This window comes from Sitophilus oryzae, unplaced genomic scaffold (genome assembly GCF_002938485.1).
Source record: "Sitophilus oryzae breed Bouriz unplaced genomic scaffold, Soryzae_2.0 scaffold_1657_pilon_pilon, whole genome shotgun sequence".
In the NCBI taxonomy this organism is placed as follows: domain Eukaryota; kingdom Metazoa; phylum Arthropoda; class Insecta; order Coleoptera; family Curculionidae; genus Sitophilus; species Sitophilus oryzae.
This window is the reverse complement of record NW_022146344.1, coordinates 1,210,758-1,229,881: the sequence shown is the minus strand read 5'-3', so window position 1 is coordinate 1,229,881 and position 19,124 is coordinate 1,210,758. Positions and strand designations below refer to the sequence as shown.

Here is a 19,124-nt window from a genome sequence, read left to right as displayed (position 1 = left end):
CTGTACGTTGCTCTAGTTTTGTATACCAAGCAACTGCTCCATATGTAATCATGGGTCTTACTATCATGGTATACATCCAGCGCAAAATTTTAGGGGCACAACCCCACCTATTTCCCGCCAGTCTTCTGCATATCATGAGAGCCTTTGTGGCTTTACTGGTAATGTTCTTAATATGCCTGTTCCAGAGAAGTTTACTATCCAGGGTTATTCCTAGATATTTCACTTTCCGTGATGGCAGTATTTCCTTTCCATCTAGATGGATTCTTTTCAAGTTTTTCAAACTTCGCTTTCTGGTGAATGGCACTACCGCGGTGTTATCTGAGTTGATACTCAGCCCGACAGTCCTGCACCATCTCTCAGTGATGCGGAGTCCTCTTTGGATAATATCACACAGGGTGCCTTCATGTCCCCCCCCCCTGCAATCATGACTATATCATCTGCATACCCTATGCAGTGTATTCCCGCTAGAGTTAATTCTTCCAGTAGTTCATCCACTACCAAGCTCTACATTAGTTAGTAATTATTGACATTTACTTGAAAAAAATGCAAGCTTCATAAAAAATTTTGCTTGCTCTAAAATTGTTAATCCCGTTTATACTTTTCCAAATTGCCATACAGTTTCAGAGAAAATTAAAGAAAACGTGAAATTATGGTTGATTTTTTTTCCTAAGACTAAAGAAGTCCTAAAAATCAAAACGCGTTTCTATGGTAATATAATTTCGTTCTTATTCTCTGATAGCTTTTTATTCATAGAATTTTAATTAACGTCATATTTTTTGCTCGTTTAAAAATGTTAAAGAAGTACAAAACTCATTTAGGTTGATGCTACGAAAAGGGTGATAGATAATAGTTATCGGAAAATTGATACTTTAAAAGCAAAAAATATTTTATTCAAAATTAGTAATAACCATCTATCAAAGAATAAAATCTAAATTATATTACTATAGAAACGACTTTCAATTTTTAGGACATTTTTTTTTTAAGTAAAAGTTAACCAGAATTTCATGTTGTTTCTAATTTTCTTTAAAACGGTATGAAAATTTGGAAAAGTATAAACGTAAAGTAAAAAATACACCTCGATAGAACCAAAATTTACAGACATATTGTATTTCGAAATTTATATTTTCCTATTTATAGTCCTCATTAGTTAATAATGGTATTACCATTACAACTCTGTTTACGATACAAATAAATTATCGACTTTCGGCTACTTTAGATTTTTTCCATATTATTAACGACGCCAACGCAACGGCTCAAATAAATATTTAATTTAAACCGGCTCAATATCACGAAATTAACTATAACTTTCTTATTTCTCAGACTCCAGCAGAAAGACCCAAACAAAAGCGCCCCGAAGACAATTTAAGACCTGAGGGTGAGTTTGACAGACCCCAGAAACCCGGATATCAACCTGCTGAAAGACCGGTTGTCAAAAAGCCCCAGGACAACTTGAAGCCTGAAGGTGAATTTGTGAAGAGGACTGTGGAAGATTATCGTGTGATACGAGGTGACAGAGCTCAAATAGTTCGCCATGAAGATAACATCACTCTAGAAGGAGAATTCACTGGTAAGCAGTACGCAAAAGAATATTATATTGGGTGTTTCTTAAATAAGTATAAGTATTTTAAGGGGTAGTTTATGTGGAAAAAGGAAGCATATTTTCTATTTGCCATTCTTAAAGTAAAATAAAAAAAACGAGATGGCGCATCCCACTCGCCTCGGTTGATTATACCGAAATAGAAAGATATAGAAACAAAATATTTTATGGGTGTATGTGGGGACGCAATGTGGTGCACAATTTAAAATTATATTGAAATATATAGGCTGTTTAAGAACTAAGATACATACCAAAGTTATATTTTTTCTAACTGAACACCCGGTATTTTATTTCGTTTTGGATTGTTGAGCCTAAAAAAGGCATTTCTTATAAGGGTTAAATATGTTTAAAATCTTTGGTTTTTGAGATATTTAAATATATTAAAATATGGCATGCTACAATAGAATGGATTACAATTAATTTTTAACTCTATGATTACAATCTGTGTATATTTAAATATCTTTAAATATCTCAAAAACCAAAGCTTGTAAAAATATTTAACCTTTATAATAAATTTCTTACTTTGTATCCAAGGATCTAAAAATGAAATAAAATACCGGGTGTTCCATAAGAAAAAATATAACTTTGGTGTGGATCTTAGTTCTGACATAACCTGTACATTTCAAAATAATTTTAAATTATGCCACATTTCCTTCCCACATATACCCATAAAATATTCTGTTTCTACATCTTTCCATTTTCGTATAATCAACCAAGGCGAATGAGGTGCGCCACCCTGTATAACTTTGAAAATTAAAAAAAATTATGTTCACATTTTGAGAACCTCCGGCATCAACCGGCATTCAGCTGGCTCTCAGCTTATTCGACGCTCTGTGTTGCCACATGAAGGGATTATACACTTAATTTGGTATTATCTGCATGCAATTGGTTGTATCTGCAATAATTATTGTTAAGACTTATTTTTTAGTTTAGTTAAAAATAACTGTCAATATATTAATGTGATGACAAAATATGATAGAAGGAAATCTCAGAAGAATGAGTCTGTGGTACTATGTTTTTTTAATTTCCTGGAAAGAAAAACTTCCAAGAAAAAATTCTAGAATAGAAACATGGGTGTTTCTGCGATCGAAATATATTACCAGTTAAAATACTTGCACTTATTTAAGAGACACTTTGTATACATTATGGTATAGGATTTACTAACAGTTTTGTATTTTCTCCAGACATTACCACATCCAAGGTCGATTTTACCGGTGAATTAGTGCCCAGGCAAAGTCCGGTGCGAAGGAACACCTTTACCAAGGTTGAAGGTGAATTTATATCCGATACCACTTCCAAAACCGATTTTGTTGACTACACTACCTCTGTCGAAAGGACGACAATTCAAAAACGGCATGACAATCTTACTGTCGAAGGCGACATGACTTTCGATACTTCCACTACTGTCGAATTCACAGAAAAGACACCACAAGTAGATAGAAGACGACGAACTTGGACTAAGGACGACGTAGAGAAATTTTATTCCACCCACCAAACCGAAACAACGACTACAAATCAAGAAATTTATAAAACATATGATACAACAGATATTAGAGAGAACGTGATTATTCATCGCGACAATTTGAGACCGGAAGGACCGTTCCAAGGTACTCCCAAGTCCAGGGAAGATTACGTTCCCAAACATGTAGAGCGCCCGACTCCTAGAAAACCACTGGACAACTTGAGGCCTGAAGGTGAGTTCGAAAAACGTACTCCGGAGAAGTTTGTACCGGCCGAAAGACCAAAACAGAAGAGACCTGAAGATAATTTGAGACCTGAAGGTGACTTTGACCGACCACAGAAACCTAAATATAAACCTGCTGAACGACCTACTCCTAAAAAGCCTGAAGACAATCTCAGACCGGAGGGTGACTTTGAGAAACGTACACCGGAGAAATTTGTGCCCGCCGAAAGACCGAAGCAAAAGAGGCCTGATGATAATCTAAGACCCGAAGGTGACTTTGAACGTCCCGAAAGACCTGAATATCGACCTGGAGATAGACCTAAGCCAATTAGGCATTATGACAATTTACGGCCTGAAGGTGACTTTGAGGTACCTGAGAAACCAAGGTATATTCCTGCCGAAAGACCCACTCAGAAAAGGCCTGAGGATAATCTGAGACCTGAGGGAGAGTTCGAAAAACGTACACCCGAAAAATTCGTGCCTGCTGAGAGACCTAGGCAGAAAAGACCTGAAGATAATCTTAGAACGGAAGGAGATTTTGAACGACCGGAAAGACCTAAATATCAACCTGCTGAAAGGCCAAAACAAAAAAGACCCGAAGATAACCTACGGCCCGAAGGTGATTTTGATAGACCCGATAGACCAGAATACAGACCAGCTGATAGACCTAAACCAGTTCGGCATTATGACAACTTACGTCCGGAAGGAGAGTTTGAAGTTCCAGAAAAGCCTAAGTACGTACCGGGGGAAAGACCTGTGCCTAAAAAACCGGAGGATAATCTTAGACCCGAGGGAGACTTTCAAAAACGTACTCCTGAAAAATTCATTCCTGCTGAAAGACCTAAACAGAAAAGACCTGAGGATAATCTTAGACCTGAGGGAGATTTTGAACGACCCACTCCTTCTAAAATTGGACCAGCCGAAAGGAGAACTCCCATTAAACATGATGATAACCTCAGACCAGAAGGAGACTTCGAACGTCCAGAGAAACCTAGATATCGGCCAGCTGAAAGACCTGTACCTAAGAAACCAGAGGATAACCTTAGACCAGAGGGTGATTTTGAAAAGCGTACTCAAGACAAATTCGTGCCTGCTGAAAGGCCTAAACAAAAGAGACCTGAAGACAACCTCAGACCTGAAGGCGAGTTTGAAAGACCTACACCTTCTAAGATTGGTCCGGCTGAGAGAAGAACCCCTATAAAACATGACGATAACCTCAGACCTGAAGGAGACTTTGAGCGTCCAGAAAAACCGAGATACCAACCTGCCGAAAGACCTGTTCCTAAAAAACCTGAGGATAATCTTAGACCTGAGGGCGACTTTGAAAAACGAACGCCTGAGAAATTCGTTCCTGCCGAGAGACCTAAACAAAAGAGACCCGAAGACAACCTCAGACCTGAAGGCGAGTTTGAACGACCTACACCTTCTAAGATCGGTCCGGCTGAGAGAAGAACTCCTATAAAACATGATGATAATCTCAGACCTGAGGGAGACTTTGAACGTCCAGAAAAACCGAGATACCAACCTGCCGAAAGACCTGTTCCTAAAAGACCAGGGGATAATCTTAGACCTGAAGGCGAATTTGAGAAACGAACACCTGAGAAATTTGTTCCCGCCGAGAGACCTAAACAAAAGAGACCTGAAGATAACCTCAGGCCTGAGGGAGATTTTGAACGACCTGAAAGACCTGAATATCAACCAGCTGAAAGACCGAAACAGAAACGACCTGAGGACAATCTGAGACCCGAGGGTGAATTCGAGAGACCCACGCCTAGCAAAATCGGACCAGCAGAGAAAAGAACTCCTATCAGACATGACGATAACCTCAGACCTGAAGGGGACTTCGAACGTCCCGAGAAACCTAAATACCAATCAGCAGAGAGACCCGTTCCTAAGAAACCTGAGGATAACCTCAGGCCTGAAGGAGAATTTGAGAAACGTACCCCTGAAAAGTTCGTACCAGCTGAAAGGCCTAAACAAAAAAGACCTGAAGATAATCTATATCCTGAAGGTACTTTTGAAAGACCAGATAGACCAGAGTTTAGACCTGCTGATAGACCAAAACCAGTTAGACACGATGATAACTTACGACCAGAAGGCGACTTTGAACGCCCAGAGAAACCTAAATACCGGTCAGCTGATAGACCAGCCCCGGTCAAACCTTCTGATAACCTTAAACCTGAGGGCGAGTTTGAGAAACGCACTCCAGAGAAATTCGTACCTGCAGAAAGACCGAAACAGAAACGACCTGAGGATAATCTTAGACCCGAAGGTGATTTTGAAAGACCTTCTCCAACTCACGTGGGTCCTGCTGAGCGGAGATCTCCTATTAAACACGGCGACAATCTTAGGCCGGAGGGTGACTTTGAAAGACCTGAAAAACCAAGGTATCAACCCGCTGACAGACCTGTACCTAAAAAACCAGAAGATAATCTTAGACCAGAGGGCGAATTCGAAAAACGTACTCCGGAGAAGTTTATACCGGCCGAGAGACCGAAACAGATAAGACCGGGAGATAATCTAAGACCGGAAGGAGATTTCGAACGGCCCGAGAGGCCTGAATATCAACCTGCGGAAAGACCTAAGCAAAAACGACCTGAGGACAACTTGTACCCTGAAGGCGAATTTGAGAGACCCTCTCCGACTAAAGTTGGTCCTGCTGAAAGACGATCTCCCATCAAACACGATGACAATCTTAGACCTGAAGGTGACTTTGACCGTCCAGATAAAGCTAAATATCAGCCGGCTGAAAGGCCTACTCCAATCAAACCTTCGGATAACCTTAAACCAGAGGGAGAATTCCAGAAAAAGACCCCGGAAAAGTTTGTTCCGGCTGAGAGGCCTAAACAAATGAGACCTGAAGATAATCTAAGACCAGAGGGCGATTTCGATGTTCCTGATAGACCCGAATACATTCCTGCTGAAAGACCTAAGCCTATCAGACATGGCGATAACCTCAGACCGGAAGGAGAGTTTGATCGTCCTCAGAAACAACAATATAAGCCTGCTGATCGTCCTACACCTGTCAAACCTTCGGATAATCTTCGTCCTGAAGGAGAATTTGAGAAACGTACCCCAGAGAAGTTTGTGCCGGCTGAAAGGCCTAAACAAAAGAGACCTGAGGATAACCTCAGACCTGAAGGTGATTTCGAACGACCTACACCAACGTCTATGGGCCCAGCTGAAAGAAGAACGCCTATTAAACATGATGACAATCTTAGACCTGAAGGTGATTTTGATCGTCCAGATAGGCCTAAGTATCAGCCTGCTGAAAGACCTACTCCAGTCAAACCTTCAGATAACCTCAAACCCGAGGGAGAATTCGAAAAACGAACACCAGAGAAGTTTGTACCTGCTGAGAGACCGCAACAAAAAAGACCCGAGGATAACTTGAGACCCGAAGGCAAATTTGAACGTCCTACACCTTCGAAAATTGGACCAGCAGAAAAAAGGACTCCGATCAAACATGATGATAATCTTAGACCAGAAGGTAATTTTGAACGACCGGAAAAACCTAAATACCAACCGGCAGAAAGGCCCGTTCCTAAGAAACCTGAAGACAATCTTAGGCCAGAGGGTGAATTTGAAAAACGTACGCCAGAAAAATTCGTACCAGCTGAAAAACCTAAACAGAAACGACCAGAAGATAATCTAAAACCGGAAGGAGAGTTTGAAAGGCCGGAAATAAAAGAAATCGGGCCCGCTGAAATTCGCAAACCTATTAAACACGACGACAACCTGAAACCTGAAGGAGATATGCTGATCAACAGACGGGATGACTACAATGTTGTACGCGGTGAAAGAGTTGAAATAGTAAAACATGAAGATAATCTTAAGACTGAAGGCAAATTCGTCGATACAAGAACTAGGGATGATTACCGTGTTGTAAAAGGCGAAAGGTCTGAAGTGGTTAAACATGAGGATAATCTTCGTATGGAGGGCGAATTCATCGACAGGAGAACCAGAGATGATTTCTGTGTAGTCAAAGGAGAACGATCTCAAGTCGTTAAACACGAAGACAATTTACGCATGGAAGGTGAATTTATTGATAACAGGTCTCGAGATGACTACAGGACAGTAAAAGGAGAACGCGCCGAAGTAATAATACGCCAAGATAACCTTAGAATGGAAGGAGAATTTAACGAATACCGTAAACGTGATGAATTTACTACACGTACTGGAAAAACCGAGGTTATTCGTCACGAGGACAACTTAAAACTCGAGGGTGACTTCGAACGCCCGACTCCCACGAAAATTGGACCTGGTGAAAGACGAAGACCGATCAAACATGACGATAACTTACATCCGGAAGGCGATTTTAATAGACCGGACAAACCTAAATACCACCCAGGTGAAAGGCCCACTCCTAAAAAGCCTCAAGACAATTTGAGACCCGAAGGAGAATTTGAACGACCCACCCCGTCAAAAATTGGTCCTGGTGAACGTAGATCTCCTATCAAACACAGTGACAATCTTCGGCCAGAAGGAGATTTTGAAAGACCATCTAAACCCGGATACCAACCCGCCGAAAGGCCTACTCCCAAGAAGCCTCAAGATAATTTACATCCCGAAGGAGAATTTGAAAGGCCTACACCTTCAAGAATAGGTCCTGGTGAACGTAGATCTCCTATCAAACACAGTGACAATCTTCGGCCAGAAGGAGATTTTGAAAGACCATCTAAACCCGGATACCAACCCGCCGAAAGGCCTACTCCCAAGAAGCCTCAAGATAATTTACATCCCGAAGGAGAATTTGAAAGGCCTACTCCTTCAAGAATAGGTCCTGGGGAACGTAGGTCTCCCATTAGGCATCACGATAACCTTCATCCAGAAGGTGACTTTGATCGTCCACAAAAACCAGGGTACCAACCCACGGAGAGACCAACTCCTAAGAAACCTCACGATAATCTGCGACCTGAGGGAGATTTTGAAAAACGTACACCATCTAAGATCGGTCCAGGAGAACGTAGAACTCCAATTCGTCATTCCGATAACTTAAGACCGGAGGGTGATTTTGACAGACCTCAAAAACCGGGTTATCAGCCTGGTGAAAGGCCTACCCCTAGAAGGCCACAAGATAACCTACGACCTGAGGGAGCTTTTGAGACACCGGAAAAACCCAAATATGGTCCTGGCGAACGTGCGGATATCGTAAGACATCCGGATAATCTGAAGCCCGAAGGTGAATTTATCGGTACACCTAAAAGCAAAGAAGATTTTAAACCTACTAGAGGCGAAAGAGCTCCTGTTAAGAAACCTCAGGATAATTTGAAGATGACTGGAGAATTCCAGGACACTACCGTAGCCAAATCTCAATATACTGTAGTAAGAGGTGAGAGAGCTGAAGTAAAGAAACACGAGGATCATCTTAAAGTGGGTAGTGGAAAAATGGAAACGGTTACGACTTCAAAAGAAACTTTTGAAACAACTCCTAGAAAGACACCGGAAAGGAACGTGGTAGATAAGAGAAGACACATGGAGTCACATATCAGTTTGGGAGATGATAAAACGTCCATGCAAACTACCAATCAAGTCAATTATAACACTTACATACGAAGAGTGGACAAAAAAGCTGTCAATGTTGAAAATGTTGATAAACGAGTCACTAATGTTGTTAATAAGAAGCTCGTCGAAAATGTCGATAGGCACGTAGTAGATAGTAAGGTAGTTAATAACGTTGAAAATGTTGACAAAAGAGTTGTTAATAAAACTATCGTTTCAAATGGTAGTGTAGTGGATGGCGGTAAAAGAGAAGTTAATGTATCTGCAGATACAAAAACTTTAGCAGATGGAACTATCGTTAAAGTCACTCGTACGGTAACCAAAAATACCGGACAAGCTGTCAACGAAATACGTAAATCCTCTTCCCAAACTCACGTACAACAATCTCAATCACACTCGCACGCCGAAAACAGGAATGTTGTGAAGCAAAACAACATAATTCACTCTTCCAGCCAGACCAACGTTTCTAACCAACAGGCCTCGCACCACAGGAAGAGCACCATTAGTTCCGAAGAGATAAACAATCAAATATTACATCGCAAAGGCCTGCATACTTCTACCGAAGCTTTGCACGCTACGAGCTCTTCGGCTTTGGATATGAGGAAATCCGTCTGCAATATCCACGATCAAGGGCGTACCACTGTGAATACTGAACGGCACAGTTTGAGTTCGATGCACAGGTCTCAGCAGGAAGCGGCTAGTAATGCTAATAGAAGGAGCCAACAAATTACGTCTTATCAGACTGTAGAACGACCACAGAAGATCGTTCGTAAAGATAACTTATCGGTAGGTGGTCACTTTTATGGACAGTCTGAAGCCAAGTCTTACGGAGAATTCACAAAGCAGCAAAACATCCAAAGAGTAGAACGTGTAACTAGACGCTCAAATGTCTCCAATATCACGCTAGGTGACACTAACGTGCACGTAGTCACTTCGTACAAAAAAGAGTACGCACCTAGGAACGTTGGGCCTTGTCCAGCCGGTTTGGTAGACGCACCCAAGGGACCATTTAAACATACCAGAGACACTAAGTCTCATAAGTTTTATATGCCTGTTGTTACTAACTAATCTATTTTTGTTCTCATTTCCATTTTTTTATCTAAATTATTATTACTGTTTACTATTAGACTGTTATTAACATACTCTAGTATTGTGATAAATTTTGTTGTTGTTAATCCTATAATTATAGTAATTAAATTTTCTAATATTGTTTATTATATATTATATAATTATATAAACCTTTTTAGGAAAAAGCCATAATAAGTGCTTACGGTATCTGGGTTTTATACGAATTAATTTTTCTATTATCTACATATTTATATATTTTGCTTGCCAAGCTTTTATAAAGTGTAAAACCCAATAAAATATATTTTTTATGATTTCGTTTTTTAGTTATTTATTTATTTCATTTCCTGTCTATGATCATGTATTTTCTTTTATCGATACTTTATTCTTCCAAGGTACTTTTATATTGATAAAAGTGAACTTTTGGGGTACTATTGATACACACTCAAATGTAAACACCTTCAAATAAGGAAACTTATCATGTGCGGTGTATAAGGATTTGTAAATAAGTAAATAATGTAATAAATCATAATTTTGTAAAACCATCTGTTTTATTTATTGGAATTATCTTGAAATATGTAGGTACCTATGTAACTAATTTGTTTTCTAAATTTTTGTAATATTTCAATTTATTTAAAAAAAAATTGATTTTATTATGGTAAGAAATGAAATTGAAGTTGGTTTCTGAAGTTGGGGTTGGTACTCAAATTTGATAGGGGTTTAATAGAGATAAAGAGATACAGTATGTACAGATATTTGAGTTAGATGCTTTAAAACACTCTAAAAGAAATTTATATATATAATAGCCTTGTGTATATAAACAAGGATAATAGCAAATAATAATACAATAGTGATAAATTTAATAGTAAATAGTAGAAGGATAGTAGTTTTAAAGTAAATAATAAATGGTATTAAATTAATAAACTACTTATTAATGAGTAATATTATAGAGGATGAATTAACAGGAAACAAAAAGTTCTTATGAACATAAGCCCTAAAATGCTTTCTAAAGAAGTTAGAACACTCGAAAGGGTAAATAAAAATAATATACCGTATGATCGAATAAAAATGGCTATTAAATGAAGATCGCTGTCATTTTATATGTCACATTATATGAGAACTGCCATCGATCGTCATTTCCAAGCCAACTGAACGCCGTTTTTTTTCGATCATACGGTATTTTGTTTATTTTTAACAAGAGTGGTAAACCGTTTTTCTTGAAATTTGATACTCTTACACACATTTAAATGCCAAAGCGAATGGGGATAATTTAAAATTCCGTAACAGAGCCTTGAAAGGGTACTTTCTATTATAGCAGAGAGCATTAGTGGTGGTACGTTTTTATCCTTACAGATAAAGTAATTTAAACACATGACATATAAAAAGCTAGGATTTTTTTACGTAAGAAAGGTACTCATCGTTTATTTGGATAAGGTGGACGGTTTTCAAGATATTTGCGTTTAAAGGTTACGATGCGTCGATTTAAGTATTAGCGAAATGATGAGATTAATTTATTTATAATTTCTTAAGATTTCATCATTTTAGAGCATATGTTCATGAGCATATGTTCATGCATAGGAACTTTTGTTTTATTTTTATCTGTAGAATCACCCACCAAAGTTAGATACACTATTTTTTGATACTCTGTATATAAAAAGTTAGAACTTTACATAGAATCTGAAAATAAAATAAAAACTAGAATGATACACTCTAGTGAGACATTAAAAAACATATAATGTCATATCCGACACATTTTTTTCAAAAATAATTTTAAATTGCGTATCATAAACATTCCCTAAAACTTTTCCATTTAACATTTTTTGTAATTTTGAAATCAAATGAGGCAATGCACTTTACTGTATCGTTGACCCATCCCGTACAGTACAGGGTAATGGGAAATTAAGATAACTTTCGTTGCACATCATAATACGACCACCAGCAAACTCCATAAGACGACGCATGGTGTCATTGATGACGTGCAACGAAAGTTGTTTTAATTCCCAAAATTTCGTTTATAAAATGTTATATTATACTCAGTCGATATGCTATTCTAAAAATACTATCGTGTCATAATATGTAACAAGTGGTTTTTGTAATATGACTATTTTTGCAATAAACTATTTGAATTTGAATTATCACACCTTTACATTTAATGACAGATTGTCGCTCTAGACAATGTAACATATTTCAATAAATTCAAAACGTAAATTTAGGAATATTATGAATATACACGTTCTCATTTTACACACAAGCATAATATTATTTCTAAAATGTGCGTTTTCGCAAATTATAGCAGTAGAAAATGATAAAGAGAGGTAAGATCTAATAATAATAGTGTGTAATAAACTGAAACTTAATTTAAGTGACGAAGAAAGAAGTGATGCTTCAGAAGAATCAGAGTCCCTTCACGAAAGCTATAGACCGCATCACATGAAGCATTCAAAAATTATGAACGTCAAAGGGCACAATATCAAACGTAGGGAATATGCAGAGACTGTTCAAAAAAACTGTGCTATAATGTATAAAAACGGAGATCCTGTTGGGATATTACAAGTATGTAAATAAAATCGAATCAGAAATTCATTAGCATGTAGAATGTAGAATGTTTTAGGAGGGGGGTGAACCATCGCGACCTTACAGATCTATTAGGTATGTGTGTATGTATTGTACCCTTTCATGAGTTATAACTCATTATACCCAGGGCTTTGACAAAAGTGAGTATCTGAGACGACTCCACAGAGACTAGCTCTCTATCTTCGACATCACCCGTACCCAAAGTTATGCATGGCACAACAAGTACCCAAGTTTATGGTTGTCGTCTCGGCGCACTCAGTGATAAGTTGTTCTGGTGTTTACCCATTTTCTACACAGAATCTGCATTCGCCGTTGTTTCACAGCTTCAATCTACTGAGGGTTCGTATGGGAAACAGTGTTCTGTAAGAAAACCCGTGACAATCCGAAGATTGTTTTTACTTAAATCAAGAAAAATCTTTGATTTTTCTCGGTCGTAAGTTCTGTAGGACTTTTTCGAGTGTCTTAGATCATTGAAGGACTGCCATTTTAGGTTATAGCAGGAGTCTTCCAGGTTCTTCAGTTCCGCTTTAAGTTGGTTTCCACTTGGAAAGCAGAACGGTTCTGGTCCAGTTAGTGGAGTGTTCGCTCTTTTTCTAGCTAGATCGTTTGCTTTTTTATTGTATTCTATCCTTTGGTGATCGGGCACCTAAAGTAGGAGGACTTTATTTTCTTTGCCGATCATCCAGCTTCTCTAGGCATTCTTTGGCCAATTTGAAATTGATGGTTACTTAATTGATCGCTTTTAGTGCTGCTTGACTGTTGGATAAGATGGCTATTTCTTGTTTTCGATAATTTCTATCTAAGACGAATTGTACGCGTCTTTCGATAGCGTAGATTAAGATAAGGATGCTGGGATAGGTTCGGAGTATTTAGTTTTCGGCCTAAATATCCTTGTCCTGATTTTGGAAGCATCAGTATACCACGTTATGGTATGGTCTTTTACATGTTGAAATGTTTCTCTTTTCCAGTCCTTTTTATTGATGAATACTACAGTGAGGTGTTTCTCAATGTTGTAAATTCTTGGTGTATCATCCAATGGGAGTTGGAAGAGTGGAGTACTTTCATGTTGAGGGTGTTCCAAGCCCCTGACCTATTTAATAGCATACATATTACTATATTTAGAAGTAGGCAAACAAATATTTAAAGAATACATAGTAATATCGTATGGTTGATTTTTTTGTTTCGTGGTCAAAATATAAAGTTATTAAGCCTGGAATAACAGCTCTTTTTCTATAGCCTTACGAGGACAGTTACAAACTTTTACCCATCGATGCAGAAGAAGAACTAGCCGTAGATATAAACCCCATAATGTCAAAACGACAAGCCTTTGATGCTGAAGTTTCCAATTTTGAAGAAGACACCAAAGCAAAAGCGTCCAACGACAGATACCCTTATATCTTCGCCAAGTTTAAAGTCGATAGCAAGATGGACAAGGCCCAAGAAAGCCGGCCCAGGCGTGACTTGAAACCTGTTAATTTGATGAACGAGAAGCACCTGAATTCCTTAAACAGTGCTCTATCGAAAATCGAAGAAAATAGTCAGCTGTCAGCAGAAGACGACTTGCAAAACATACTGAACGAAATGGGACTTATTGACGATGAGAATCGCTTGGATAAACGTGAGCTTGAAGAAGAAAAAGATGGAGCTGTGGAAAGTGCAAACGAGGTAATTTTTAGGCTTTCGTAATTTACAGAGAACACAACACACAGCTCGCTTGCAATATATATGACAGTGACAGTTGATGTCATTTTGTATCTGTCGAAATATATTTTCTCTCACTCGACAGATTACATAATAATTAAATAAAAAAAATCATCATCATCAACATTTTCAGCTTCTTCAACCATTTCCAATTACGGTGTAGCCTCCCTCACATACAGAGTGGCGCCTCTCATATGCCGCGGAGGCTCCAAGGAGAACGACAGTTTGTATTGAAATGAAATTTTGTGACCATATCTCCGGTTTATTTAATCACTTTTTAAAAATATAGAGAGTTCTACAGGGTGTCCCCAAAAAAAGTTACATATCAAAGTTGTGTTTTTTGTAATAAAACACCCTATATATAATTGTTTTCGGATTCTGGGAGAAAAATAAAGGTGAGTTTTATAAGAGAAGTATATGACTAAAATGTAAGGTTTTTGACGTATTTTACATTTTCTAGAAATAAAGAACAATTTTTAAATTACAATAAAAGCTACCTAAATTGGAATTTACCCGGTATAGCCTAATATATAGTTAAATTAACTATTGTACTTTAAATCAAATTAAAACTTGATCCAAAAAGTTATACAGGGTGAGACAAACTTAATACTGAACATTGGTCACCTTTAAAAGCATGTTACTCTCTTATTTTAAATGAAACACCCAGTATATTATTCCGATATTCAATGGAGAATTCATGTCTCTTCAAAGTACTATTAAGGTTGCCTACCCCTCAAACAAAGATTTTCCTAGATATTTTCATTTACATGATTTGATCTGGGTAGATATTTATTATTTGATAAAATCTAGGTGGCTGTGATATGTCTGACGTTACTTCAACTAAGCTGTCTAATTAGTCCGACTTTAACAACTAGTTATCATTTTGTGTCAATTAAAACAAAAAAAATTCTCAGAAATTTGCCGAAAATGCAAACTTATCCTACATCAGAAAGAATTAATTGATATGATTCTATTCAGAGTCTAATTAATAGAATACCTAAATGCTCCTTATTTTACCTAGTCTGTTACGGGAGTTTTTACGGGGATATGTTAAAGACAGTGTTTACAAAACTCGGCCAACTAGTGTCGACAACATGAGAGAAATTATGGTAGTTGCTTTTCGAGGTTATTCCACATATGCCTTTTAAAATGAAAAGATCCTTTTGAAAAGACAATCATTTTATGCAGTTAACAATAAAGGAAACATTTTGAGCATTTGATTTCATCTAGCTAATTTTTGTCGCATAATTATAGGTTTATATCCAGTTTTAATTCTGTAATAATTAAAATATGTTTTAAACGTGTATATTTTTATTACCCTTGAGTATTTTACTCTACAACCTTCAATTTTTGTTAAATTAACACAAGGTATATCAAAGATACCTATATCACACAGCCATCTAGATTTTTTCAAATAATAAAGATTTACTGACGCAAAATCAGAAAAATTAAAATGTCTGGGAAAATCTTTATCTGAGGGGTAGGCAGCCTTAATAATATTTTGAAGATATAATATATGTTACGGTTAAGGTCCGATGCCCGGTTAATGTCGACATTACCCGGTAAATCTCGAGAATAACACACGACAAAACAACCAAAAACATTAACCTAAATTAACCTAACCCAAACATTAACCGGTTAATGTCGATATTAACCGGACATCGGACTTTAACCGTAACATATACATTCCCCATTGAATACCGATAAAATATACTGGGTGTTTAAAATTAAGGAGTAAAGCTTGATTTTCATGCATCCGTTATCCGACGATACGATGGTACGATATTAATTTTATTGGTTGAATTTAAAGACTTCGATTGGTTAGAAACGGTTAACCAATGGAAGCCTTTAAATTCAACCAATAAAATGAATATCGTATCAACGTATCATCGGACAACGGATGCATGAAAATCAAACTTAACTTGCTCTTAAAAGTGACTAATGTTCCATACTAATTTTGTCTCACCCTGTACAACTTTTCGGGTCAAATTTCAATTTGGTTTAACATACAATGGTTACTGTAATCTGTAATTAAATATCAGGCTATACAAGGTCAACTAAAATTTAGGTAGCCGTTATATATTAGGTTAGGCAGAAATTTAAAATTTACTATTCATTTTATGTCAAAATCCTTAGATTTTAGGTAAATGCTTCTTTATTAATAAAACTCACCTTTATTTTTTTCCTAGAATCCGAAAATCAATTAATATATAGGGTGTTCCATTAGAAAAAACACAACTTTGATGTGTAAATTTTTTTGGGGACACCCTGTATAATTCTATATATTTTTATAAAATGCTTTCAGTTAACCTACATATGCTGCCAAAATTTCAATTCGATATAAACTACCCTTCTCCTTGGAGCTTCCGCGGCGTATGAGAGGTGCCACCCTGTATTTAGATACTCTCTTTGTAGTTGGACCCATTGTTGTCTAGGTTGGCTATGCGGGTCCAAGTTATCCCTGCTAATTTTCTAATATCATGGTCCCATCTCAGGTTCGGTCTTCCTCTCTTAATTCCCGTCGACGCAAGATTTTTTCTAGTGTTGCTGTAAACAGCTTCGAGGATATCGCGTCTCCCTGTCGTACTCCTTTGCCTGTTGGGGACTCTGGGGTTGTTTTATATATCATTACTCATGCTTTGGCCTCTTTCTATATATTGGCGAGAATTTTTTTATAAGGCCTGGCAATACCTGGTTTCGCTAGTGCTTCTATTATTGCCTTAGCTTAGAATGAAGTCAAAAGCCTTCTCAAAGTCTGTAAAGGCTATGGCTAGTAGAAGTTCGTAGTCTTTTGTTCAGCTGATAGTTTCTCTTAATGTATGTATGTGATCAATTCTGCTGAAGCCGCTTCTAAAGCCTGCTTGTTCTCGTGATTGTGCAGCGTCTAGCATGTTTTGTATTGAATAAAAAAATAGATACCAGTAAATACATATTTAATTTTTGCATATTATAGGCAGAAGAAAATAAAGGAATTGATAAAGAAGCAGTCTCAAACACACACAACAAAGTGGTCACATCCGGAATCGTGGACAGTTCAAAAGTCGATGAAGAAGAACCCTCTATGGAACTTGCAGGTGACGAAAGAGAAAAAAGAGATGAAGTCTCTGAAGAAATGAAAAAGAGACTTCAGGAAAACCTCAGCAAACTGAAAGAAGAAGTCAGAACTGAAATTGAAAATCTTAAAACTAATATAGAAGAATCAGAAGAAGTGAATGAGGAGAATGAAGATGAAGAAGAAAAAAATCAGAGGTATGTGTGAATCTATATTACTAGTTAACCATATATTTAGAAAAAATTATTTAGACGCAAAAGAAACATAATGGCAACGTTGGTGGATGAAGAAACCAGTGATATTGATCCTCTAATGGCTTCAGATGATAGTTTAATACCACACATTCGACGAAGACGCCATATTCATAACGGATTGACGAATATTGGTAAAAAGCAAGGGCTATTCAACAAGTACTCAACGTTTTAGAGAAAAAGTCTTCCATCAGTAGGCTTATAATAGGTGGAATACTTTGTCTAGTAAACAAGATTACATTTTGTATTGCCCTCGAAATACTTCTAAATCAAAAATTAACTAGGAATCTTGTAGCAAAACCTGATGATGTAGCAGAAACATCTAATAAAGAAGTTTTCTTAACAAGAAGCCTTAAAGAATACGACAATAATGAAGAGAACGAAGACCAAAATGACATAGATGATGAATCCTTGGAGGAGAAAAGGAACGCAGAGTACTGTCAGTGTAGCAAGGGTGATAAAAACTGCAAGTGTGCAGACCCCAACCAAGATTTTAAACGTAAAGAAAAACCCAGATTCGAAGATGGAGAATATTATTTGGATACTCGACCGGACGCTTACGTAGTGATTGAAGAACGACCGGAAGGAGACTTAGAAAAAAGAAAGAAAAGAAACACTTTTGATGATTTGGTAGCCATTCACGGAGGTGGTCCTGTAGTAAATCATCTTCTAGCTGTTAGAAAAAGGAGTATGTTTCCAAGAGAAAGGTTTAAAAGAGCGGCTGATAATCGTTATCAATCTAATAAACAGCTGAAGTTATCTAATATGCTAGATGAAGATTTATTTGGAGCTCTTCCTCAGGGATATGAAGGAGAACTAGCTAGATATAAAAGAATAAAAAGGGTGTCTTGAGTTTTCTGTCCATGGTATGTGATATAAAGGAAGATATGTTAATAAGTGTAAAATTGGTAAAGAAGTAAAAGAAATTTATAATAATATGATATGATCTATATAATAATAGTTTACAAGAAGGTTTATAATTTATACACTGTTACAGATTACACAGAAACACACCATTACCAAAATAAACTCTATCTTTCGTAATATATATTTCTTGATTTTACCGATTTTTACTTTGTTTTTCAAATTATAAGGATTGCATAAATCGCAGTGCGGCTGAAATTTTGTGATGATGACTTCAAACAGCGGCTGTAAATAAACAACTAATGTAAAATAACAATTTTCTCAGTTTGTTCTTTATTATTTAAGGTTTGTTGAAGTGTGTAGTCAATCGTAGTTAATCGAATCCTTAAAGTCTAGCTGGAGAGAGCCAGCAGAGTCGGGCTAATATACTTATAAAGGGTGGAGCACCTCATTCGCATCGGTTGATTATACGAAAACGGAAAGATGTAGAAACAACATTTTTATGAGTATATGTAGAGAGGCAATGTGCATAATTTAAAATTATTTTAAAATATACCGGGTGTTTCAGAACTAAGATCCATACCAAAGTTATATTTTTTCTTGTGGAACACCCGGTATTTTATTTCATTTTTGGATTCGTAGGCATTATATTATTATAAGTGTTTAACATGTTTAAATGCTTTGGTTTTTGAAATATTTAAAGATATTTAAATATGCATGCTATAATAAAAAATCTTGTCAGCACCCTGTATATTACTTTAGAGAGTTAATTCTTGTGCTGACTTTGAAGCCAGAGAAATAAAATTTACTAAAAATTTGTATTGCCTCCTTAAA

At 37.0% G+C, this 19,124-nt stretch overlaps 2 protein-coding genes across 2 annotated transcripts in view; both read left to right on the top strand.

Moving 5' to 3' along the window:
* The window catches only part of LOC115880747 (titin homolog), a 63,753-nt gene extending 53,550 nt beyond the window's left edge, over positions 1–10,203 (top strand). Inside the window, exons 8-9 of the mRNA XM_030898030.1 lie at positions 1,321–1,567; positions 2,782–10,203. Coding sequence (XP_030753890.1) covers positions 1,321–1,567; positions 2,782–9,851 — 7,317 coding nt within the window. The 3' untranslated portion in view covers positions 9,852–10,203. The remainder of the gene's footprint in view (positions 1–1,320; positions 1,568–2,781) is intronic.
* Positions 10,204–11,987: 1,784 nt separating this feature from the next.
* On the top strand, positions 11,988–18,489 carry LOC115880754 (uncharacterized protein PF11_0207-like). The gene is made up of 6 exons (XM_030898034.1): positions 11,988–12,163; positions 12,212–12,401; positions 13,659–14,087; positions 17,077–17,372; positions 17,427–17,560; positions 17,722–18,489. The coding sequence occupies exons 1-6, from the start codon at positions 12,069–12,071 to the stop codon at positions 18,276–18,278; spliced, it is 1,701 nt and encodes a 566-aa protein (XP_030753894.1). The 5' UTR covers positions 11,988–12,068; the 3' UTR covers positions 18,279–18,489.
* Positions 18,490–19,124: the final 635 nt, after the last annotated feature.

Bases quoted from the DNA above. Each gene is read 5' to 3' on its own strand.
- LOC115880754 (XM_030898034.1), top strand. From the start codon at position 12,069: ATGAATATACACGTTCTCATTTTACACACAAGCATAATATTATTTCTA. The intron at 14,088-17,076 runs GTAATTTTTAGG...TGCATATTATAG, and splicing joins CTGTGGAAAGTGCAAACGAG to GCAGAAGAAAATAAAGGAAT. The intron at 17,373-17,426 runs GTATGTGTGAAT...AAAATTATTTAG, and splicing joins GAAGAAGAAAAAAATCAGAG to ACGCAAAAGAAACATAATGG.